Below are 20,162 nucleotides of genomic sequence, written 5' to 3'. Positions count from 1 at the left end.
CACCTCCAACCATTGCTCCACAGTGGGAGAAACCACCCCTCAGACCCGTTGGTCCATGGTCCATGGCCTTCTGGATCTCAGCATTTTGATAATATAAACTTGCAGATCAGGGCCAAAGGGAGACAAAACACCATAGCGGACAAGCTGCTCGTCAAGCCCGCCGGAACCTACAGAGTTATCACATGTGCCAACTGGAGCTGATCCATATTTCTTCGCTTCATCTTCCAATCATAGAGTCTTGTCTCGGTGAGCGCCAGAACGCCATCCTGATGCCCAACTCCCGACCCAATGCCCGTCTTGCCTCGATTGTCCTGGTCATAGCATCTCGATTTTCGTGGGCACGGCGAAGGAGATATTTCATACACTCCCCCATCTTGCCCCAAACCAAATATTTATATGCCTTGGGAACCTCCACGGTGTGGTTGCTGTCGTGCGACGCTAAACGGGTCCTTGCCCGCTGTACCACCTCGTAGCTGACGTTGTCCGCCATCCCCATCAGTTGGCCATATGCCAGTTCGATCCGGGGCTCGCCAGTACGAGCTTGCTCATCTCGAAGTTCGCTGGCTAGTCTGACCGATTCAGCATTGTGGGTGGCGAGCACGAGAGCAACCCGAGGGAATTCCGTGGATCCTCCCTCCACAGGCTGCAGGATGCCCTGGTATCGCCGTTGCAGGATGCTCCTCGCGATGCCGTTGTAGCAATTGTGGGTCTCGTCGATGGTGGGCCAGAACAGCTCGCGAGGATCACTTCCCATGTAGGCTCCTCGCACCAGCTTCACCCCGAGCACGAAGCCTTCTGTTCGAGCTAGCTCAAGATGCCGTGCCAGATTTTGTGGCGTCTTTTTAGCATACGCCTGGTAGGTGCCGTATACCAATGCTTGTTCGCGGTTGTACCGCTTTGCAAAGTACATTGTCCAATTGTCGATGCCTTGTTGCAACGATGCCTGTTCGGCATCAAACAGAAGTTTGACCCCTTTCTCTTGAGCTCGTTTGCAGATATCATGTACAGCCTCCTCGAACTCTGGTGAACACGCAATGGTCGCCTTGAGATGTCGAAGGGCTTGACGTCCAGCTCCAGTGAATTTCAGTGCGACAAAGTCGCCCTGCTGAGCGAGGTCCACCGTATCGATGGTGTTCTGTCTCCACGTGGCAATCTCCTCAGCATCAACGTGTGCTTGTTCTGAAGCATTCTTGGGAACCACCAATCCCTCGGCCTCTTCTTTACTCAGGACCACCTCTTTTGCGTGACCCAATATAACCCCCTTGAAGCCGGTCCTCTTCAAGTCTGAAATTGTCCTTCGGACCTCTGATGGCGTCTCGCCAGCACAGAATTGGGCGTAGAAGGTGTGCTTGAGGAGCGAGTGAAGAATCGGATTGCGGTCGGGGTTGAACAGAGGCGACTTCGTGTGAGCAAGGAAGGTCATGGCGACTAACGAGGGACGAAGTAGAAATGGAACGGATGATATTGAGGTGATGAAATACGACCGCAGCAACGAATTTAGGGGCACGCATGCCAACGGTCTTTGTGAGCGCATGTCTAAGGTGTGAGTGTCAGTCTCGACAGCATCGTATGCTGTAGATGTAATGTTGCGCCGTGTATGCGCTTTGCGATGTTGACGTTGTTGTATCTGTCGGTAGCCCTTGTTTTCTATACAATAATCATGACCTCGTAGGCGTGTTTCGTGCCGCGAACACACAGAAAGAGCAGGGATGGACTGTATGTAGAGGATCTGTCTCGGAGGTATTCGTGACGTCAATCTGCTATACAAGTAGAGGTCCATTCTGAGGATTGAGAGGGAGTGCAAAGTAGGGATAGGAGTAGGAGGAAATCATGAATGGATGTACAAACTCATTTCAATAAATGATAGCAACAGTGGGCTAATCAAGATAGAGGGGAGTGGGAGTAGTGGCAGTGAATAATGGTCACCAGGTATCCCGCATTGTAGATAGGTACGTCAGTCGCCAATCTCGCCGCCCATCTCCACGCGCCCTTCGAGATAAAGAGGAACTGGTGGGTCTTATCGGCTGAGTTTGAGCCGTGAATAGCCGCAAGCGGAAGCGACATAATGCAGGAACCAACTGGCAACCCTCGCCGATTCTGGCAGTGTCACCTGTGTCCACATCTCATGCCCAGAAGACATTTGAAGATACACAAACCTTGTGATCATTTGTCGCTATACTTGTTGGTTTGTATTGTTGAGCAGCAGATCAGAGGTTGGTCATCAAACAGTAGACAACTGGCACCCCAACCAGACCTCTCTGAGGTGGGCAAATCCAGAATCAAAACAGGCGCATCTCATCAGAACTGGCTATCTCTAACAGACTGTCGACCTTCAGGTAAGGAAGAAAAATTGATAATGATGGAACGAACAGGTGGGTTATTCTACTGCAAGTTGGGCAGCAGTCAAGGTGCACGTGATTAGAACGTTGCTTGGACAACCAAACCCGCCAAGACAACTAACTCGGATTGGGCCAAAGTCGCAACATTGAATCTCAAAGCGTAACTCGTACACTACAGTTCAAGTCACGGCTCTCCACACACACCTTCAACAAGCCACGGTCTCGACCACTGTACCTGGCCTGCGCTCTACTATCTACGAGCCTCACTATTCATACCATTCTTGGTAGATTGCTTCGCCTCCCACTCTATCTTCGGCGTGTCCTGATGAGCTCCGTTTGGGTGTAGTCACGCATCTCAAGCAGCTCATACTGCCACAATGGCCTCTGACGGCGCCTCTTCAATTTCTGTCACTGTTCGAGTGAGACCGTTCACTATCCGAGAAGCCGCTCAATTGACGAAATGCGATGACACAACAATATTTCTGGGTGACGGTTCGCTGGCTGCTGCCCCAACCCCAAAGCTCTCTCAGAAGGGCATCCGGTCGGTCATCAAAGTCGTCGATGAAAAGTGTTTGTATGTGCCGCCCGCCGTTCGATGGGATCTTTCAACAGGCTGACTTACTCCTTCAGGATATTCGACCCCCCCGAAGACAATCCTGTTCAGAAATTCTCACGATCCGTCGTCCCCTCCGGCAAACGAGTCAAAGACCAGACTTTTGGCTTCGATCGAATCTTTGACGAAAATGCATCTCAGGGCGAAGTTTACGAAGCCACCACAAGACCTTTGCTAGATAGTGTCTTGGACGGATATAATGCAACAGTCTTCGCTTATGGCGCAACGGGTTGCGGAAAGACTCATACCATTACTGGCACCGCTCAAGAACCGGGCGTCATCTTCTCAGCGATGAAGGAGCTATTTGAGAGGGTCCAAGAGCAGTCCAGCGAAAAGATCACAGAGATATCGTTATCATATCTGGAGATTTACAATGAAACCATCCGTGATCTGCTCGTGCCTAGCACCGTCAGAGGTGGGTTGATGTTGAGAGAGGATTCAAACCAAGCCGTCTCGGTTGCAGGGCTCTCGAGCCATCACCCACAAAGTGTTGAAGAGGTCATGGAGATGATTATGAGAGGGAATGAAATGCGGACAATGTCGCCCACAGAAGCCAACGCAACTTCTTCCCGCTCGCACGCCGTGCTGCAGATCAACGTTGCCCAGAAAGACAGAAATGCCGGTGTCGAGGAGCCTCACACAATGGCTACTTTGAGCATAATCGACCTCGCCGGGAGCGAGCGTGCAAGTGCCACCAAAAATCGAGGCGAACGACTACTTGAAGGCGCCAACATCAACAAGTCTCTTCTGGCACTGGGCAGTTGTATTAACGCCCTTTGCGACCCTCGCAAACGAAATCACGTTCCTTACAGGAATTCCAAACTCACGCGTCTGCTCAAGTTTTCTCTAGGCGGGAACTGCAAGACTGTAATGATTGTTTGCGTCAGCCCTTCAAGTGCGCATTTTGACGAAACGCAAAACACTTTACGGTATGCCAACCGAGCCAAAAATATCCAGACAAAGGTGACTAGAAACGTGTACAACGTCAATCGTCATGTCAAGGATTACCTGGTCAAGATCGATGAACAGATGGCTCAGATTAACGAACTAAAGGCTCAACTGAAGGAGGCCGAGACGTTTGCTTTTGCCAAGTTCAAGAAGCAGAATGAGAAGAAGGAAAGCATTGCCCGAGAAGGGGTCCAAAGAATCAAAGCGGCGTACGAGAATTCTGCGGCCGAGAGACAAGAACGGACCAACAACATGATCAAGCTGAAGCAAATTGGCCGAAGGATTGCCATGCTCTCTTCATGGATTTCTGCCTTTGATGCAGTGTGTGATGGCCTGGACGAAGACGACCTCATGAAGAATATGCAGGCCGTGAAGAAGACAGCTCAAGGCATCATGATGGAGTTGGAGAGCGGTCGACACCACTGCCAGCAGAAGGTCCTCAAGAGCAGCTGGGATCGCCCCATGAACACGGCACTGGAGCATAGTTTGAAACAGCTGAAGGACGTGGACACTGGCGACATGATTGATTCCGAAATGCTTCGACGCGAAGTGGAAATGCTCAAGTTGAATGCTGAGCGTGAGTCGTTTGCAGCTGTGGCCGAGCAAGACAAAAACGGAGATGCTCCCACCATTCAAGTTCTGCTGCGAGCCCACTTTGAGACTATCGCTGCCATCGAGAGCTTGAACCGCATGAGCGTCGAGGAGGCAGTTGAAGCTGCCAACCAGATTTTGGGAAAGATGATCAACTCCGCATCTGGCGCAGCATCATATGTCGTGAGACCAGATGGAAGTCTTGCCCCTGTCGAGGCATTTGGGCCGACCAAGGCTGGCACCCCCAAACGGCGCAAACAGAGCATCAACAACTCCATCCTGGACGGGAGTCCTGTGAGAGTGATCAAGCCTCCGGCGGTCATGGCTACTCATCTGATGACATCTCCAGCCAGAGCCTCGCCTAGACGTCGTGGTCTACTGGGAAGCGCAAAGAAGGGTGTCCAACTATCCTTCACTCCGAAGAAGAGAAAGTTTCCTCCCAAGGGCATTAAACGAGCTGTGCGATGGAAAGACGACATTGAGGATGGTGCACTCGCGGAGTTTGAGAAAACGCCGCAGAAGGTTCCGTCATCGGATGAATCGACCACCGAAATCAGCATCCCTCAGGTGTCAGACCTGACCTCGTCCTTCTCGAAATTGCAGACACACTCTCCCAGTTCCTCGCCCATCCCACCTCCGCCCGAAGCCACTCTCAACATTCAGCCGAAGAGCAGTCGTTTCCAGGCCGGATTTCTGTCCAAGAAATATGATGGCTCACCCCTCAACTCAAGCATGCTGCCCCCGAAGATGACACCACTGTCATCCTCAGACAGCGAGGCCTCACCGTTGAGGGAAATCGATCCGAGCAAGGCGTCGAACCGTCGCTCCTTCACTCCCATGCAGCCTAGCAATCACACCTCAGATGCACGCCATGACACTTGTCATACTTCCCCAGCGTCGAACTCGGACACCGAAAACCAGAATAGCTCTGCCTCTGATAAAGAGGATGCGCTCAAGATTCGCGAAGCCGTAAAACGCTCTTCTTCCCTTCGCCGCTCAGGTATCCACGGATCTCGGACTCAACGTCGCCGCTCGCCCACCGCAGCAACGGCGGGAGTCGCTGCGTCTCCCACCAACGAGTCGATGTTCGGTGCCGGCCATGTTAGGAGAATGGTTCATGGCACAAAGAACGAGCTCTTAAAAGAGAACGACGCAGGGTCTTGGAAGGTCGGGGTGCTGAGTCCCCGGGTTCAAGGCATTGTTAGCCATGGTAAGAGCTCCCTTGTGGCACCATCTAATCCTATTAGGCGGACGACGATGGGAGGCCCCGAACGTGGGGGTGGGATTAGGCTCTCTTCTGTCGTCTCGGGGGCAAGTGCTCACGGACATTCGAGTAGCAGAGGAAGTTTAATGCCTACTGGGAAAGCTGTGTGGCGTTGATGGAAACACTCTGCGAGGCGGTCACTGTTAAAGGGGCCGGTCATTACTTGCACTCTTGCACTTTTGTGTTATAGACTTGTGGTTGAAACTGCGACCAGAAGCAGAGGCTGAAAACTGGACATTGGAGTACAGGTCTTGGACACGGACTGGACGGGGGCAAATGGGATGGCTGGGACGACATCAAAATGAGGATTATCATGAACGGGGTTGATTTTTTTGGTTCCTGGATGCAATTCGTCTTGGACTCGCGCAGTTGGAGAGAGTCTGTGGCCTCGATCCTTGACTACTCAGACCTCCTCGACCAGAGACGAAGGGCTTTTGTTGCTCCTGTTTGTACATCAACGAGACGCCTCTGCGCCGTCTGACCGATGGTTGCGAGCTGATTTCTTAGCTGTGCAAACCGTGTGGAGAGACGATGCTCTTCAATGCGAGAAGCCTTGTCCTTGTTTCGGACTTTTGCTGGTTCGACGTCAAACTATTTCACTGAACTGAGATTGAGCCTGGAATTGACTGGTAGTCGATGACATTTCGGACATGCTTTCTGTGTAGTCATTAATTATTGGCATGGAGGATTGAATTATCCCTGTCAGTCACACCGTCCACGTGAAACCAAGCAAACCTCTCGCTCGTCAAAAGCCCCCTTTGGTCAAGTCATCGAGGTCCGCCATGACGTTTTTGCTCTCGTAGACCTTCCACTGCTCCCGTGCGATCGAGTCCGTAAAGTCCTCGTCGTTCAACATGTCGACGTCGGCGTCGGGATCGTCGACCGCCCGGCCGGGAAGCTGGACGCCCTGGTCCCAGTCGAAGAAGTTATCCTTGTCCCAGAGCTCCTTGACCCGGCGCAACTCGTGGCGGTTGTCGCCAAAATAGGCCCTCTCGTACACGCCCTTGGCGAGGATGCCGTCGGGAAAGTTGACAAAGGCGGCTTGCTTCCCGAGCGAGTAGGGGCGCAGTTCCTTCTTGACCTTGCCGAGGAAGCCTCGCATGTCCCGCTCCATCCACTTGTCCTCCCACTCGAGCGTGACGTAGGCGTGGTAGACGGCCTGGCGCCAGAAGAAGGCCGTCTCCGACGGTTGCTTCTCCATGGCCTTGCCGCCGGCGTGGATCCAGGTTACGAGAAACTCGACCTTCTCGCCCGAGTAAAGCCGCCGGAACGTCTCCATCTCCTTCTTGATGATGGCCGTCAGGTTCTCGATCGTGGTCGCGTCGTTGGTGAAGACGAACGAGCTGTAGATGCTGTACGTCTTGTTGGTCGGGAAGGACCGCACCGTCTCTTCGGACCACTGGGCCACGAGCGTCTCGTGCAGGAACCGCGTCGATTCTTCAGGCAGTGAGCGTCGTTTGAGTTGCTTGGCCAGGTCGGCGTGCTTGATGTGCTTGTCGATCAGGTTGTTGAACTCGTCTTTGTTCCCGTCAAAGTACGTCAGGAACCGGATCCCGTCGCCCGTGTTCTGGCGGAGGTCGCAGAGCCAGGTGCTGTCGATCGTGATCTTCTTGGGCCAGTCGGTCGTGTAGAAGGCGTTCATGGTGGGGATCAACGACGCCATGTTCTCTGCATCGGGGAACCATTGGTAGCGTCCAGCCACCACGACGCCGTCGCGGTTCGACAGTCGCTGGACCTTCAGCTTCATGCTCACCAGGACGCCAAAGTTCCCGCCCCCAGCGCCACGGAGTGCCCAGAAGAGCATCCCTTCCCGCGAATCCCGTGGATGGTTTTCGTGGACGGTAACCTGGTCTCCCTCCGCCGTCACTACAGTGGCTTCCATCAAGGTATCACTGCCCATCCCGAAGCTTCTGGTAAAAGGACCAAGCCCGCCGCCCATGATGAACCCGCTGACGCCCACGGGCGGACATCTCCCGCCGTTGATTATGAGGCCGTTGCCTTTGCGTCTGTTGTTGATCAGCGTTTTGTACACGTCGCCCCACTGACAGCCGGACTCCATTGTGACAGTCTCCAATTTGGCGTCGAGCTTAACGTTCTTCATTCTCCTCAGATCGAGCGAGATGCCCCGGAACGCGGTCGAGTGTCCGGCATACGAATGACCCGCACACTTGATGGTGACTTTAAGCCTCCTCGACTTCGCCTGTTTGATGATGGCCTGCACCTGGGCTGCATTCTCGGGCTGTATCACACAGTCAGGCCTCGAGAAGCGGTACAGCAGGTTCGGGGTTGCCACAGAGCGCTCATACTCCTCATCCTCCTTTTTCGGACCGCCAGGGCTGAACACTGGAATATTTGCGGACCTCAAGATCTCAATCGCTCGGTCCATGGTGATCAGTATTGGGATAGAGTCGAGAGGGACAGCCTTGAGCGAGTGTTCGCATCCGTGAGTTCCATGATCCGAGTAGACCACTATTGGCTATTTGACCGTCCTGGCCATGCAGCCGCATCCTCCTTCGCAGCTCTCGCCCTCTTTGTATCTCCGAGCTGGCTGACAGATTGCGGAGATGCTTTGTAGTCATCAAAGGGAGAAAGGATGAGGAGGGGCACAGCCACCACCAGGACCCCGAGTACGAGAAGCATGGGGAACCATATCACCAATGAAGGATGCCTCGCTGGTTTTTGGTCTCGACCTCATGAATGCCGAGTATCTTTTGTTTGGTCCAAAGCAGACCGGTCAGTCAGGTAGTGGAGCATGCTTAGAAATGTGAAATGCATCGCGATGTCCTCATCAATGTTGCTTGAGGCTGTTATAACGAGGAGGAAGAGGCCGGACTCGTCTCATGGTCCGTTGCCATGCCTTCCTAATGTGGTTAGCGACCCCCAATAAGGTAAAGACTCGCCGCTAGTGTGGACACCCAAGGCTTTTCGTCGTCGCACCAGGTCCGACTTGACATCAAACTGCAGATTCTACACCATACACATTGGGTTGTTTCTCTGCCGGTATTGAACACTCGGGAGTTCTTGAATTTCCTCTATCGCCCAATACGGGAGAGGCAGCTGCACGTTCGCCTCTTTTCGACAGGGTGGATGACGTGTCGCCTTTTCTCCCGCCTATGGCCTCGAGCCACGCGAGCCCAATGTCTTCCCCGCTCGATAATTCCGGCCCCCTTCTATCTCAGAGCCTCACCAAAGGTCCTGATAGTCTCTCTATCAAGCACGCCGTTGTGTTCTCCTTCGTAGGGATCGATGGTTTGGTGGTCAGCCGTTACTAGCACATGTGGGGCATAGTAACCGGTGAGGCATCTTCGTTCCTCCGCTAACACTGCAACAGCAGCGTTTGGGATTCCGTTGCAGCATGGAGGCTCCACGGGGATAGTTGCACCAGGGTAGACTGGTATTTATACTCAAAATGAACATGTCCTGCGTTATTTCAACCCTCTCTTGAAATTTCTCAACCGCAGAGCAATCGAGGTTGACGGAAGCCAGACATCTCACAACAATGGGTATCCATGAAGATGCTCGCAGAGGGACTTTGACCGAGGCAAGGCTCGAAAAGTACCTCGAGGCAGATTGGACTATTCTCGACCAGCGAGACTCGGTCGAAGGTGTGACACCACTTGGGGCTGCCACGGTAGGAGGACAGGCCGACGAGGTCCTGTTGCTTCTCAAAAGCGGGGCAAAAGCAGACATTCTCTCCAGAGATGGTGCAACACCTCTCCTCCTTGCCGCATCAAGAACGGAGAAGAACCGTGCTCGCATCATCCAATTACTCCTGGCGAAGACGCCTTCCAATGCCATTGACGCAACAACCGCAGCAGTCGGAAACAATACACCATTGATGTTCGTTGTGCTGAAGAAGGATGCCGAATCCATCAGGCTACTCCGAAAGGCCAGAGCATCAGTGACACTGACAAACGATGATGGTCACACCGCGAAATTCTTGGCCGACAATACTTACGACAGGGTTGTTATCCGCGCCCTCAACCCAGAGAAGGAGCAGAGTGACTTCTCCAAGTTAATCGACATGGTTGTCGGACTACTCCTGTTTGTTGTTGCATGGGTCAACAAGGTCGCTGATGATGTCATCCGTCGGGCGTATGGTATACATATCGACCTCAACGAGGCCTGGGACCAGGTATGTGCCAACGCCTTTCATCGCCAGCATAGTTCCAAAAGGGTTGTCTGCTGATGGCAAAAGTAGGCTGTGAACCGTGGCGAGGATCCAACCACGGTCGAATTCGTGGAAAAGGTCGACGAGGTTGTCAAGGACTCCCCCATAGAGCGTTTCTTCGAAGGCAAGGAAGACTTTGTCCGTGAAGTGGCAAAGAACGCTGTCGAGTTGCAAAATGACACGACGACATCTCTCGGCAGCCCAGAGCTTTTGCCCAAGACTATCAAGGTGTCATTGCATCAACAAGTCATCTATTGCGGTAAGTGTCTCGAGTTCCAGTCCACTGAAAATACGTTGTCCTTTGACGGAAATCGCATAGATGACAGCGGCTCTATGAGACGCGAAGATCGCTGGGATTCTCAAACAAACCTCGTTGAGCGCATTGCCAAGGTCACCACTCGGGTCCTCCCTGAGGGTGAAGGCGTTGCTCTTCGATTCATCAATCAGGACGTGCCCAACTCGTCGAATCTGAGCCTCGAAGATGTTGCCAATATCCTGGGACCCATGAAGTGGTCGAATAGTGGGAATACCGATATCGGCACCAACCTGAGATCCAAGATCCTGCAGCCGCTTGTCTACGACAAGCTCGAGTCGGTGCCGAGGAGGCTCGAGAGACCACTGCTCATCTCTATTCTCACCGATGGTGGGCCTGAACCGGAGCCAGAACCTACGTTGAAAAATGCCATTGTAGAGTGCAGCCAGCGGCTGGATGCTGCCAATTATCCCCGCGAAAGTAAGTATGAGTATTCCAAGCTCATTAGTGCCAGATACTGAATCTATGAACCTGCGCAGGCGTGAAGTTTATGATCGGTCAAATTGGGACTTCGAAATTCGCGACAAGGTTCCTGCAGACTATCAGAGAGAGTGCAGAGATTGCGGATATGGTGTACTGTACTTCAGGTGCGTGACTAGTTCTTTGCCAGACTCACCTCATCTGCTAAACTCGTCGCAGATCAACTCGATGAAAGATTCAAAAGGGAGTATGACAACCAAGCCAATCTAGATCGATGGGTAAGGATCGACCCCGCTCTGCTGCGCCCCTGTTCCTGTCTGTTAACTCCGTATGATCCAGCTAATCGAGACCTTGTTCGAGCCACTCAAAGACCGGAAGACGAAGTTGGAGGGGTGGTCTTGACTTGACCTGCTCTGGTACATTCACGGAGGAGGAGAAGGGCAGGAAACAAGTATGCACGAGAATGATAGTGATTCAGGGACCAGATTGCCACTGCAGAAGATTACATTTCGATGGTCCAAGCATGTGAGCAGGCTTCGATATTAAAGACGTCTTCTGTATCACGGTCTCCGCAGGATATTCGCTGCCGTTGTACGAATGGACAGTAGAAACCAGGGAGGAAGATAGCTCAATACTACCTCATGGGCGTATTATGTCTGGTATCTGTGGTGGTGAATACGCAACTAATAGAGAAGCCTCAGTCCTCAGCGTATTTGTCACACACGACGAAGCTTGATAACGGAATCATCGTGCAAGGGGGGACAAGGGGAGCATGCTTGGCGCCATCTGAGAAGGTATTGCGGATAACAATGATATGCCTCAAACACACGGACGTGCCCCCAGTACTTAACCTAGAGGGGTTTCGCCTAGTGAGCCTAAGCCATTAACCCTCTAGGCACCCCCGAGCGCCCCCGTTGAGCCTTGATGCCCCGCCCAATCGCCCAAGCACTGCCTCCAAGAAACTGTCAGCACCACCGGCTGCTCCATCCCGATCCCTCGGTGCTCTCCTCCAATGACGTGATTGATCTTGAATCGTCGCCGCTGCTTCCCCCTCCCTGAGAAACAAGAAACTTCGACAAGCAGCCGAAGAGGCTGTTTGCGCCGTTGAACATCTGGAATTGGTCGATTCAGAACTCGTATATATATTGCCATTCCCCTCCTCAACCAAGACTTTCCTTAGATTCAAACACCCAAACAGTCGCCAAACTGCAGCTCAACATCAGCGACCTCTCCCCCTTCAACATCCTCCTTCTCGTCGTCGTGCTCACCATGGCTTTCCAAATGCCTTCATTCCTCTCACGCTTCCTCCGCCCGTTGAGCTCTGCGGCATCAATGTCCCTCCAACCCGATGCCCTAGCAGCTATGCAATTCCCTCCCAACTCACAGAGAGCCATCTTCGCTGGCGGGTGCTTTTGGGGTCTGGAGGAGTTATACCGCAAGACGTTCGGCGACGGCAAGGGTCTTTTGGACTGCAGAGTTGGATACACCGGTGGCCAATCCAAGGCACCGAGCTATGCCGAAGTCTGCTCCGGACGAACTGGCCATGCCGAATCCCTCCTGATCGTCTTCGACCCGGAACGTCTTTCGTACAGGCAACTCTGCGAGTTCTTCTTCAGGATGCACGATCCGACCACCCTGAACCGACAGGGCGCCGACACCGGCACGCAGTATCGCTCTGCGATTTTCGCCGAGAACGACGAGCAACTCCAGATTGCCGAGGAGATCAAGAAGAAGGTCGGCGAACAGTGGTACAAGGGCAAGAACATCACCACGGAGATCAAGAGAGCGACGCAGTGGTATGATGCAGAGGCTTATCATCAAAAATATTTGATCCCAGAGCCCGGAAAGGATACATCGGGATTGTACCACTGCCCTGCGCATTATCGACGACCATTCCCGGATCTGGTGTAATGCGACCATGAGTGGGTGACAAGAGAGAAGAATTTCGAATATCAACAACAGCGCAACCCTTTGTCACCAAAAATTGTTGCATTAGATGTGTTTGCGATAGTTACACCGAATATGAGCATTGGTATCACAAGACCCGCAACGACCTAGATGATTTGCCTGATCATATCCTTGCGCTTCTGTACGCTATAACGACGTATGTTCCGTGCTGGGTCACCCCCACATTTCTATCGAACTCCGCCTCAGAAGCTAGAACTTCGACGATAGACTACTAGGTATGATTCGCGGATTGCACCGCCCTGTTGCTCTGCCAGCGCCTGATCAACTTGCCAACTACTCTCAGAGCAGAACAGGGCGGCACGGCACGCACGGGAGAAAGGTGATAATGGCTCAAAGGCAGGAAATGGGTCACATCTACGAGGTAGATATCTCATCACCAGTTCCGAGTACTTGAGAAGACATTCTCCACCGCCTACCCACATACCTACATACCTACACTCCTGTCGACACTCCATCCACATATCTGTCCTCGCCGTATCCGTTCACTGCGTCTCCCTTGTACCGATTCGGCTATTACAACAATCTACATCGCCACGACACATACGAACTTGATCACAGGCCAAGGGAGAAAGGACTATCTCTCTCCCGATCCATCCATTCTTCAACCCTCCCATCTCTCTATCTATTCATCGCTCCGCCAGCACTGCATGGCGACCTTCATCTCCGTCGGCAACGGGGTCGTCGCCAAAGATGGCGTGGCCGAAGGCGAGGCCGCGCAGTATCAAGCCCTCAAGCGCCAGGTGCTCGCGGAGGAGGAGCGCAAGAAGCAGGAGGAACGCGAGAGGCGGGTCAGTCAGGGGTTGCCGCCCGAGATGACGCGGGAGGAGAAAAAGGAACTGAAGAGGAAGGAGAAGGAGAGGAGAAAGAACGAGGTGGCCAAGGGGAGACAGAGGGAGGGGGAGGGCGAGAGGAGTAGTGGGAGGAGGGTGCTGGGGATGCTGTGTTTTGGCCCTTAAGGGATGGGTTCTCAATTGTCTTTTATTGTTTCTCTGGATACCTTCATCCTGCGCATTCGTAAAGGCGCGACAAAAGGTTACAGCCTGCTAGGCATCCTCACAGCGCCGTCAAGTCGAATGACAAACCCGTTCAACATTGGGTTCTCCACAATCTCTTTCACAAGCCGTGCGAATTCGTGGCCCTCGCCCATACGCATGGGGTATTGGATCATTTCGGTATTTATCCCTGCTCGTGCTCCCGTACTCTGTTTTGGCTTTTCAGCGCCTTCCTTTTTTGGTCCTTGTTCCGGCTGCTGCTTCTTTGGTTGCGTGGTCAGTCCGGTCAGGAAAACACCTGGTGCAATGCCCATTACCCGGATACCAGCCTTGCGGCCCAGCTCTCGAGCTAGCGGGAGGACGATACTGCGCACGGCACCTTTGCTCGCGCTGTATGCTAGCTGGCCAACTTGGCCTTCATATGCCGCCACGGACGAGACTATAACGACGATCCCTCGCTCACCATCGGGTCCCCATGGTGTGTTTAGCGCCATGTGCGGTAGAGTGAGGCGAATCAGGTCAACTGTGCCCCGGAGGTTGACACCCAAGGTGCGATCAAAGCCAGACATGTCCATGTATTTAACGCTTTCATGCGTCGTCGACGGGTCCTGCTTAGGAAGAGCCAGAGCTGCTAAGCCAATGCCTGCAGAGCAGATGACCCCAGACAGCGGTTTTGTGGTGCCTTGAATCCATTTTAATGTATTCTTTAACGCCTCTTGTAGTGACTCGGTAGATGCGACGTTGGTCTTTGTGAAAAGAATTCGGGATGGGTCAAGGGAGGTGTTGGAGGGCGGAGGATTGAGATCGAGAATGGAGACGTTGGCGCCGTTTTGGAGGAAGATGACGACAGTTGCAAGACCCAGGCCAGAAGAGCCTCCGCTCACAATGAAGGTGCGATCCTTAATCTGCATGGCTGCTCTATTTCAGGGTAGCCTTGGAGGAAATATGAAGTGCAAAGTATGTATTGACGGAAGATAGAAGAGAGAGGGATACGGCAGGCCCGAAGCACCTACCTCGGTTCGGGCGTGCACGTACATGTGCTCGGCGTGGTGATACCCACGCTTCCAAGTTGAGATTGTGATTGATAACGAATATGGGATTCTTCTACTTGTTTAATTGATACGAGCACATTGGTGACTTGCTTGGAGAATGAGGGCCAAAGGGCTGTTGGAGCTGCAGCTGTGGTGTCCCCCTTTAGTCAAGCAGCTCACAACTGAACATTGGTGGTGATGAATCTAAATAAAGCCTATTCGGCACGTGATAGCCCAATTTGGGTGATTGCCCTCCCTGTCACGGCGCCGCCACAATGCCCCCAGTGCCCCTTAAGCTTTACCCGTACCACTAGTAATTGGCGGGCCGTAGGAGCGTGCGAGCAACTGCCCGCCTCCCGCAGTCCTGGATCTGCGACGTGTGGGCGCGGAGACCGACCCTGAAACCTTTCTGATTGTCCTAAGAACGCCATCAAGACACCTTCAGTGAACTCTCGTCTCTGAGTTGGGATGATATGTCAACGGGACACTCTGCAACTCTGGGAGCCAAAGCGCAGAGCGTTGACATCTACAGTCTGAGTGAGCTCGACGCACAATTGACACGGACCTGATCGTCACGTCACTGCACACAAGTTCATACGCCAAATTTCCCCCGCCCCCAAGCCTCAAGCACAATCCAACTCCAAGCGAACCAGGCTGATCTGATTCAAACCACCACATACGCCTGTCCGCAAACCCCTCAAACACAGGTTTGGAACCGGACAGGACATCAAGCACTTCGCTTCAAATTCCTTCTATTTCTGCAGACAGAGATCAAATTCATGACCATCTCGCCCTATGTCCCTTTCCTCCAGCCGCTCGAAACCGCTACCCACGCGGAGCGTCCACAGTCTCAGAAATGGAGGAAGAGCCTCCAGAGACTCGTCGATGGTCCGCCGGAAATCCATCAACGCTAATGATGCCTACCTATATGCCCTACGAGTGGCCTATCTGTCGTACCTGCTCCAACCTCGGAAAACAAGAAAGAAACATGTCGAGACGAGGCCGGCGGTCACTCGCATGAACACTTCCCACTCCTTCAATGACCTCATGAAAGATTTTACAGTGGTTCGAGACGCAAAGAGTGCGAGGTTCCCTCATGACTTCATTAAAGAGCTGGAAAAGAGACTGCAAGGCATCCTGATGGGCAAGGAGAGACGGCAGGAATACCATGAGCCTGTGGTCAAGAGGGTTTTTGCCCTCTTCCTCAACACTCTGTCCGATCCTGTTTTCAAAAAGCGCATGGAGGCTGACCGAAGGGCTGAGGATCTGGTACTCATCTTCTTCTCCACGGCGACCAAGGAGTTGCAGAAAGGTCACCCGCCTGGGGATGACGCTGTCAAGCGCTTGGTTGACCGCCATGTCGCCTTGTTTGTTCGCCTTCTTTCCCTGATTCTTCGGGATCGTGACTGGGCTAAGGACAAACCCGACTTGGCTGCTCGGCTGCAGACTCTCGAGTCCAAGTTGTTGAAGGGTGATGAGAACCTCGCCGCATCTCAAGCAAATGGGGAATGGACCACCATCGAGGAGGTGGTACCTCTCAGCTATGAAGTCAAGGACATGCCTCTAGTTCAGGCGGTGGGGCGCATTTTTGGCCTGACCAACACCATGATGCAGTCAGACATCACAAAGAACAAGCCCGTGTGGACAGAAAAGGCTGCTCTTCAAGATCTGAAGACTTACCAACAGCACCTCACTCTGGGGACGAAGCTGACCTTAAATTCCCACGACTTTGACACTCAGGAGGCATACGAAAGTTGGAAAAGAAGCGAAGGCCCAGACCTTTCGCAGCTGATGCTGGCCATCATCCAATCCAATCCTGAGCTGGCCAAAAGCACTCCAGGAGGCGCTTTGCCTCAGTTCAATGCCCAGAATGAGCCTTCTAGCCCCTCGGATTCTCATTATGCTGAGCTCTCCAGAGCCCTCTCACAATCTGGGGACTCTTCTTCTTACGTCTTAGATCTGCCGGCAGATCTAAGCTCCCTTCAACTGGACCCGGGCGATTCATTCAAGCATGATGATGATGCTGCCCAAGTCTATACATTTATACCCTCTGACCCCAGAACCATGTTTCGATTTGTTATGCTTCAAGCTCTTAACCATGACCTTAACGATAAGATGAATGGCAGCGGCAGCGGCCCGGAGGGTGGCCGCTTGTTCTCCAAAGAGACTACGGAGCTGCTGAATGAAATTGCCTTGAGATGGCGAATACCCAAATTCACACGCATTGTCCTGTTTCTGGATGTCGTCCGCGAGAAATTCATTGAGAACCAACTCAGTCTGGAAATGCTCGATGCTGCCTTCAACTACGTCAAGGAGCCATTGCAGGATGACCACAAGAACAAGAGGAGTTCCTTGATTATGAGTACGGCCTTATACGACCGAAATAATTGGACCATCGCCGACTTTGCCTTGATGGGCAGGCTTCTCAACACTATCTACGAGACTCTACTTCGAGATCTGTACGAGGTCATCATGACTTCCTACGCTGACAAGGCCCAATTACCAAGGCTGGGGGCTATTATGGCAATCATAGATGACCACATACGAAGCGATCCCAATTTCAACCACAACCCCGAAGACTTCGAAAACTTTAAGAATGCTGCGATCGATGGACTGGCCACCGAGGCGCGGAAGATTTACGACTCTCTTCTGGATCGGGAACTTCCCCAAGAAAATGAAAAGTGGGAATTTTATCACATCCAGCAGTTGGCAAAAGCTGTGTTGAAGCTGGCAGAAAAGGTGCAGAAGAGGTTCAGAAAGAACCCGGAAATCCTCGGTATCAACCCTTTGATGATACTGATCAATTGTACCCTTCCAACCTTTGCAGAGGACTCAAAGGCAATGGTGGAGCAAATTCTCAGTGTTGCCGAGAAAGACGGATTTGAGGTTACCATTCAGGATGGGTTTGATTTGTATAAGGAGTTGAGCGAGTTCCGTCGCGTCCACGCTGATGCCTTGCCACACGTTCCATTCCCCTACAAGATCGAAGAGCTCCTGGCCGATTTCGTCTGGCGATGGATCAAGACCACTGAGACACAGGTCATAGGATGGGTGGAGAATGCAGTCAAACAAGATGAGTTCAAGGTCAGGACGCAAGTGCCGGACCAGACGCCCACTGAGGACGAACGTCACTCAACTTCTGTCATCGACATTTTCAGTTCTTTCAACCAGGTCATCAATCAGATCGGCGAACTAAATTGGGACGACGACTTTAGTTATGCAAAGTTCATGACGGCGCTCTCGAAGGCTATTGGCCAGGGTGTTTCGAGGTATTGTGAACTGCTCGACCAGATGTTTGGTAAAGAGATGGACAGGTTAACTCCGGAACAAGAGGCTGCCGCCAACAGAACGAGACAGGAGAAATGGGTTCAACTGGCGAAAGACACTTGGAATCAAAAAGAGAGAGTCGAGCCTTTCAATTTCTACCCGGAGTCATTCGTCAAACTCAACGACATCCTCTTCGCCATCCAACAGTGGGACAAACTAGAGACCGAGGTCAACGTTGATGCTTGTGCCGAAGTCATCAAAAAATATAGTCCGCCACTAGCGCAACGGCCCAAGAAGACATCGAACTATGTTTTCACTATCAAAATTGTGGAAGCCGAAGATCTCAAGGCTTGTGATGTCAGCGGATTCAGTGATCCCTATGTGGTCTTGACGGATGAATACCAGAAGAGATTGTTCAAGAGCAGAATAGTGTATCGAAGTCTGAGCCCACGATGGGACGAATCCGTGGACATTACTACACAAGGCCCGCTCAATCTCATCGCGACAATCTGGGACTGGGATGCTATGGGCGATCACGATTACGTGGGAAGAACCTCGCTGAAACTGGATCCCTCCCACTTTAGCGACTTCTTGCCTCGAGAGTACTGGCTGGACTTGGATACCCAAGGACGAGTCATGGTGAGGGTCAGCATGGAAGGAGAGCGGGACGACATTCAGTTCTACTTCGGGAAGGCCTTTCGAAGTCTTCAACGGACCCAGCGAGACATGACGCGGAAAATAACCGACAAACTTTCGGCGTATATCAACCATTGTCTCTCGCGACGAGCGCTCAGATCTCTACTTAGTCGGGGCATCTCCATGGCCAATGTGTCTGCCAATGTATCGTCATTCTTTGCACGAAACCGAGCATCGGTAACTCCCACAACCACAATGCCCACCGACGCCGAGATTGTCAACGCCTTGAAGCCGCTCTTCGACTACTTCGATGACAATTTTGCAATCATGCAACAAACGTTGACGTCGGAAGCAATGATTGCAGTTATGACACGCATTTGGAAAGAAGTTCTCGTCACCGTGGAGGCTCTCCTTGTCCCGCCCCTATCAGACAAACCTTCACAACAAAAAGCCCTAACGCAACAAGAACTCGACATCGTCTTCAAGTGGCTACAATCCCTTCTTGAGTTTTTCAATGCCGTCGACGAAGAGACTGGAGAAGCAAACGGCGTGCCTATCAATGTCCTGAAGAGCCCAAAGTATCACGAATTGCAAATGCTCAATTTCTTTTATTTTGAGCCGACAGACTCTCTCATCCGCGAGTCGGAAAGGATGGCCAGTGCAACGGCTTCCAATCAGCAAATGCACCGCTCGAGATTTTCTGCCCCTGCCAATTTGAACAATCATCTAGGTGCAGGCGGTCTTCTCGACCCTGGCAACCTGGCGGGAGCGCGCCGAGCTAAGAGCATTTTGCTCTCTCGCAACCTTGGCACGAAACGCAAAGCCAAAGAAGAAAAATGGAAAGCCGCTCAAGCGGAACCGAATGACGACATGATACTGCGGATATTGAGAATGAGACCTGAGGCAAGCGGGTACTTGAGGGATCGGAGCAGGCAGAAAGAGAGGCTTGCTGCGGCCGCTGCAGCGGAGATGATTGTGAGACAGAGTCTTCTGAGCGGAGGCGGGAGGATGACGGGACCTTCGGTAATACGGAGGTAGCCCTCAGACAGCAGTCAGATCTCTTGTGCAAAGGAGGGACAGCGACCCAACGAAGAATGAGTAATGAGGCTGAATCAAGATTGTTTTTTTTTGTGTGTGTCCAGCAAGGCATGTGGGCGGTTTAGCAATGATTTGTGTCTCGTTGTTCTCGGTGGCGCAGTCGCATACTTCTGGGTTAGTAAATGGTGTATAGGCGCATTTGGCAGAGGTCTCGCAGAGGACAAGCTGGAGTTGTGGGAGGGACGTGGTAATGGTCACGGCGAGATGGAATACATGGTGTCAAATTTAATACCCTGGTCACGACTCGTAAGTCAAGCGAAGGCATCAGCAGAAGCCCGGTACCTTGCAGAACATTGTTCAAAGATGATATGTGTTTTTTTTCTTCCTCGCTGGTCTATAAAATGCTCGATGTGTGTGTCGCGTCGCACCTCTTATCCTTTCCGGCTCCTCGAGTTGAGTTCAGCCTTGCGCATGCGTATCCACCAGATCCAGATGTCGCTGTTCTAAGAGTCGAGCGATGTGACAATGTACAAATAATCATCAACGTGATCCTCCATCCTTCTCCTTTTCA

General features: G+C 52.4%; 8 protein-coding genes across 8 annotated transcripts; 5 read left to right on the top strand and 3 right to left on the bottom strand.

The window, feature by feature from the left end:
- Window positions 1-217: 217 nt before the first annotated feature.
- Window positions 218-1,423, bottom strand: Z517_04412 (uncharacterized protein; the record flags this gene model as incomplete). Its single annotated transcript, XM_013429741.1, has 1 exon — window positions 218-1,423. One exon carries the CDS (start codon window positions 1,421-1,423, stop codon window positions 218-220), a length of 1,206 nt encoding a protein of 401 aa, XP_013285195.1.
- Window positions 1,424-2,716: 1,293 nt separating this feature from the next.
- On the top strand, window positions 2,717-5,871 carry Z517_04411 (uncharacterized protein; the record flags this gene model as incomplete). The annotated part of the gene is made up of 2 exons (XM_013429740.1): window positions 2,717-2,913; window positions 2,970-5,871. The coding sequence occupies 2 exons, from the start codon at window positions 2,717-2,719 to the stop codon at window positions 5,869-5,871; spliced, it is 3,099 nt and encodes a 1,032-aa protein (XP_013285194.1).
- A 629-nt stretch (window positions 5,872-6,500) lies between these two features.
- On the bottom strand, window positions 6,501-8,141 carry Z517_04410 (uncharacterized protein; the record flags this gene model as incomplete). Its single annotated transcript, XM_013429739.1, has 1 exon — window positions 6,501-8,141. One exon carries the CDS (start codon window positions 8,139-8,141, stop codon window positions 6,501-6,503), a length of 1,641 nt encoding a protein of 546 aa, XP_013285193.1.
- A 1,113-nt stretch (window positions 8,142-9,254) lies between these two features.
- On the top strand, window positions 9,255-11,061 carry Z517_04409 (uncharacterized protein; the record flags this gene model as incomplete). Its single annotated transcript, XM_013429738.1, has 6 exons — window positions 9,255-9,890; window positions 9,957-10,185; window positions 10,246-10,659; window positions 10,719-10,826; window positions 10,879-10,937; window positions 10,999-11,061. 6 exons carry the CDS (start codon window positions 9,255-9,257, stop codon window positions 11,059-11,061), a joined length of 1,509 nt encoding a protein of 502 aa, XP_013285192.1.
- An 867-nt stretch (window positions 11,062-11,928) lies between these two features.
- Z517_04408 (peptide-methionine (S)-S-oxide reductase) lies at window positions 11,929-12,570 on the top strand (the record flags this gene model as incomplete). The annotated part of the gene is made up of 1 exon (XM_013429737.1): window positions 11,929-12,570. The coding sequence occupies one exon, from the start codon at window positions 11,929-11,931 to the stop codon at window positions 12,568-12,570; it is 642 nt and encodes a 213-aa protein (XP_013285191.1).
- A 704-nt stretch (window positions 12,571-13,274) lies between these two features.
- Z517_04407 (uncharacterized protein) lies at window positions 13,275-13,583 on the top strand (the record flags this gene model as incomplete). The annotated part of the gene is made up of 1 exon (XM_013429736.1): window positions 13,275-13,583. The coding sequence occupies one exon, from the start codon at window positions 13,275-13,277 to the stop codon at window positions 13,581-13,583; it is 309 nt and encodes a 102-aa protein (XP_013285190.1).
- A 77-nt stretch (window positions 13,584-13,660) lies between these two features.
- Window positions 13,661-14,530, bottom strand: Z517_04406 (uncharacterized protein; the record flags this gene model as incomplete). The annotated part of the gene is made up of 1 exon (XM_013429735.1): window positions 13,661-14,530. The coding sequence occupies one exon, from the start codon at window positions 14,528-14,530 to the stop codon at window positions 13,661-13,663; it is 870 nt and encodes a 289-aa protein (XP_013285189.1).
- Window positions 14,531-15,445: 915 nt separating this feature from the next.
- Z517_04405 (uncharacterized protein) lies at window positions 15,446-19,591 on the top strand (the record flags this gene model as incomplete). Its single annotated transcript, XM_013429734.1, has 1 exon — window positions 15,446-19,591. One exon carries the CDS (start codon window positions 15,446-15,448, stop codon window positions 19,589-19,591), a length of 4,146 nt encoding a protein of 1,381 aa, XP_013285188.1.
- Window positions 19,592-20,162: the final 571 nt, after the last annotated feature.

This window comes from Fonsecaea pedrosoi (assembly GCF_000835455.1).
Source record: "Fonsecaea pedrosoi CBS 271.37 unplaced genomic scaffold supercont1.3, whole genome shotgun sequence".
In the NCBI taxonomy this organism is placed as follows: domain Eukaryota; kingdom Fungi; phylum Ascomycota; class Eurotiomycetes; order Chaetothyriales; family Herpotrichiellaceae; genus Fonsecaea; species Fonsecaea pedrosoi.
The sequence above is the reverse complement of the archived record's forward strand: the minus strand, read 5'-3'. Positions and strand labels throughout refer to the sequence as shown.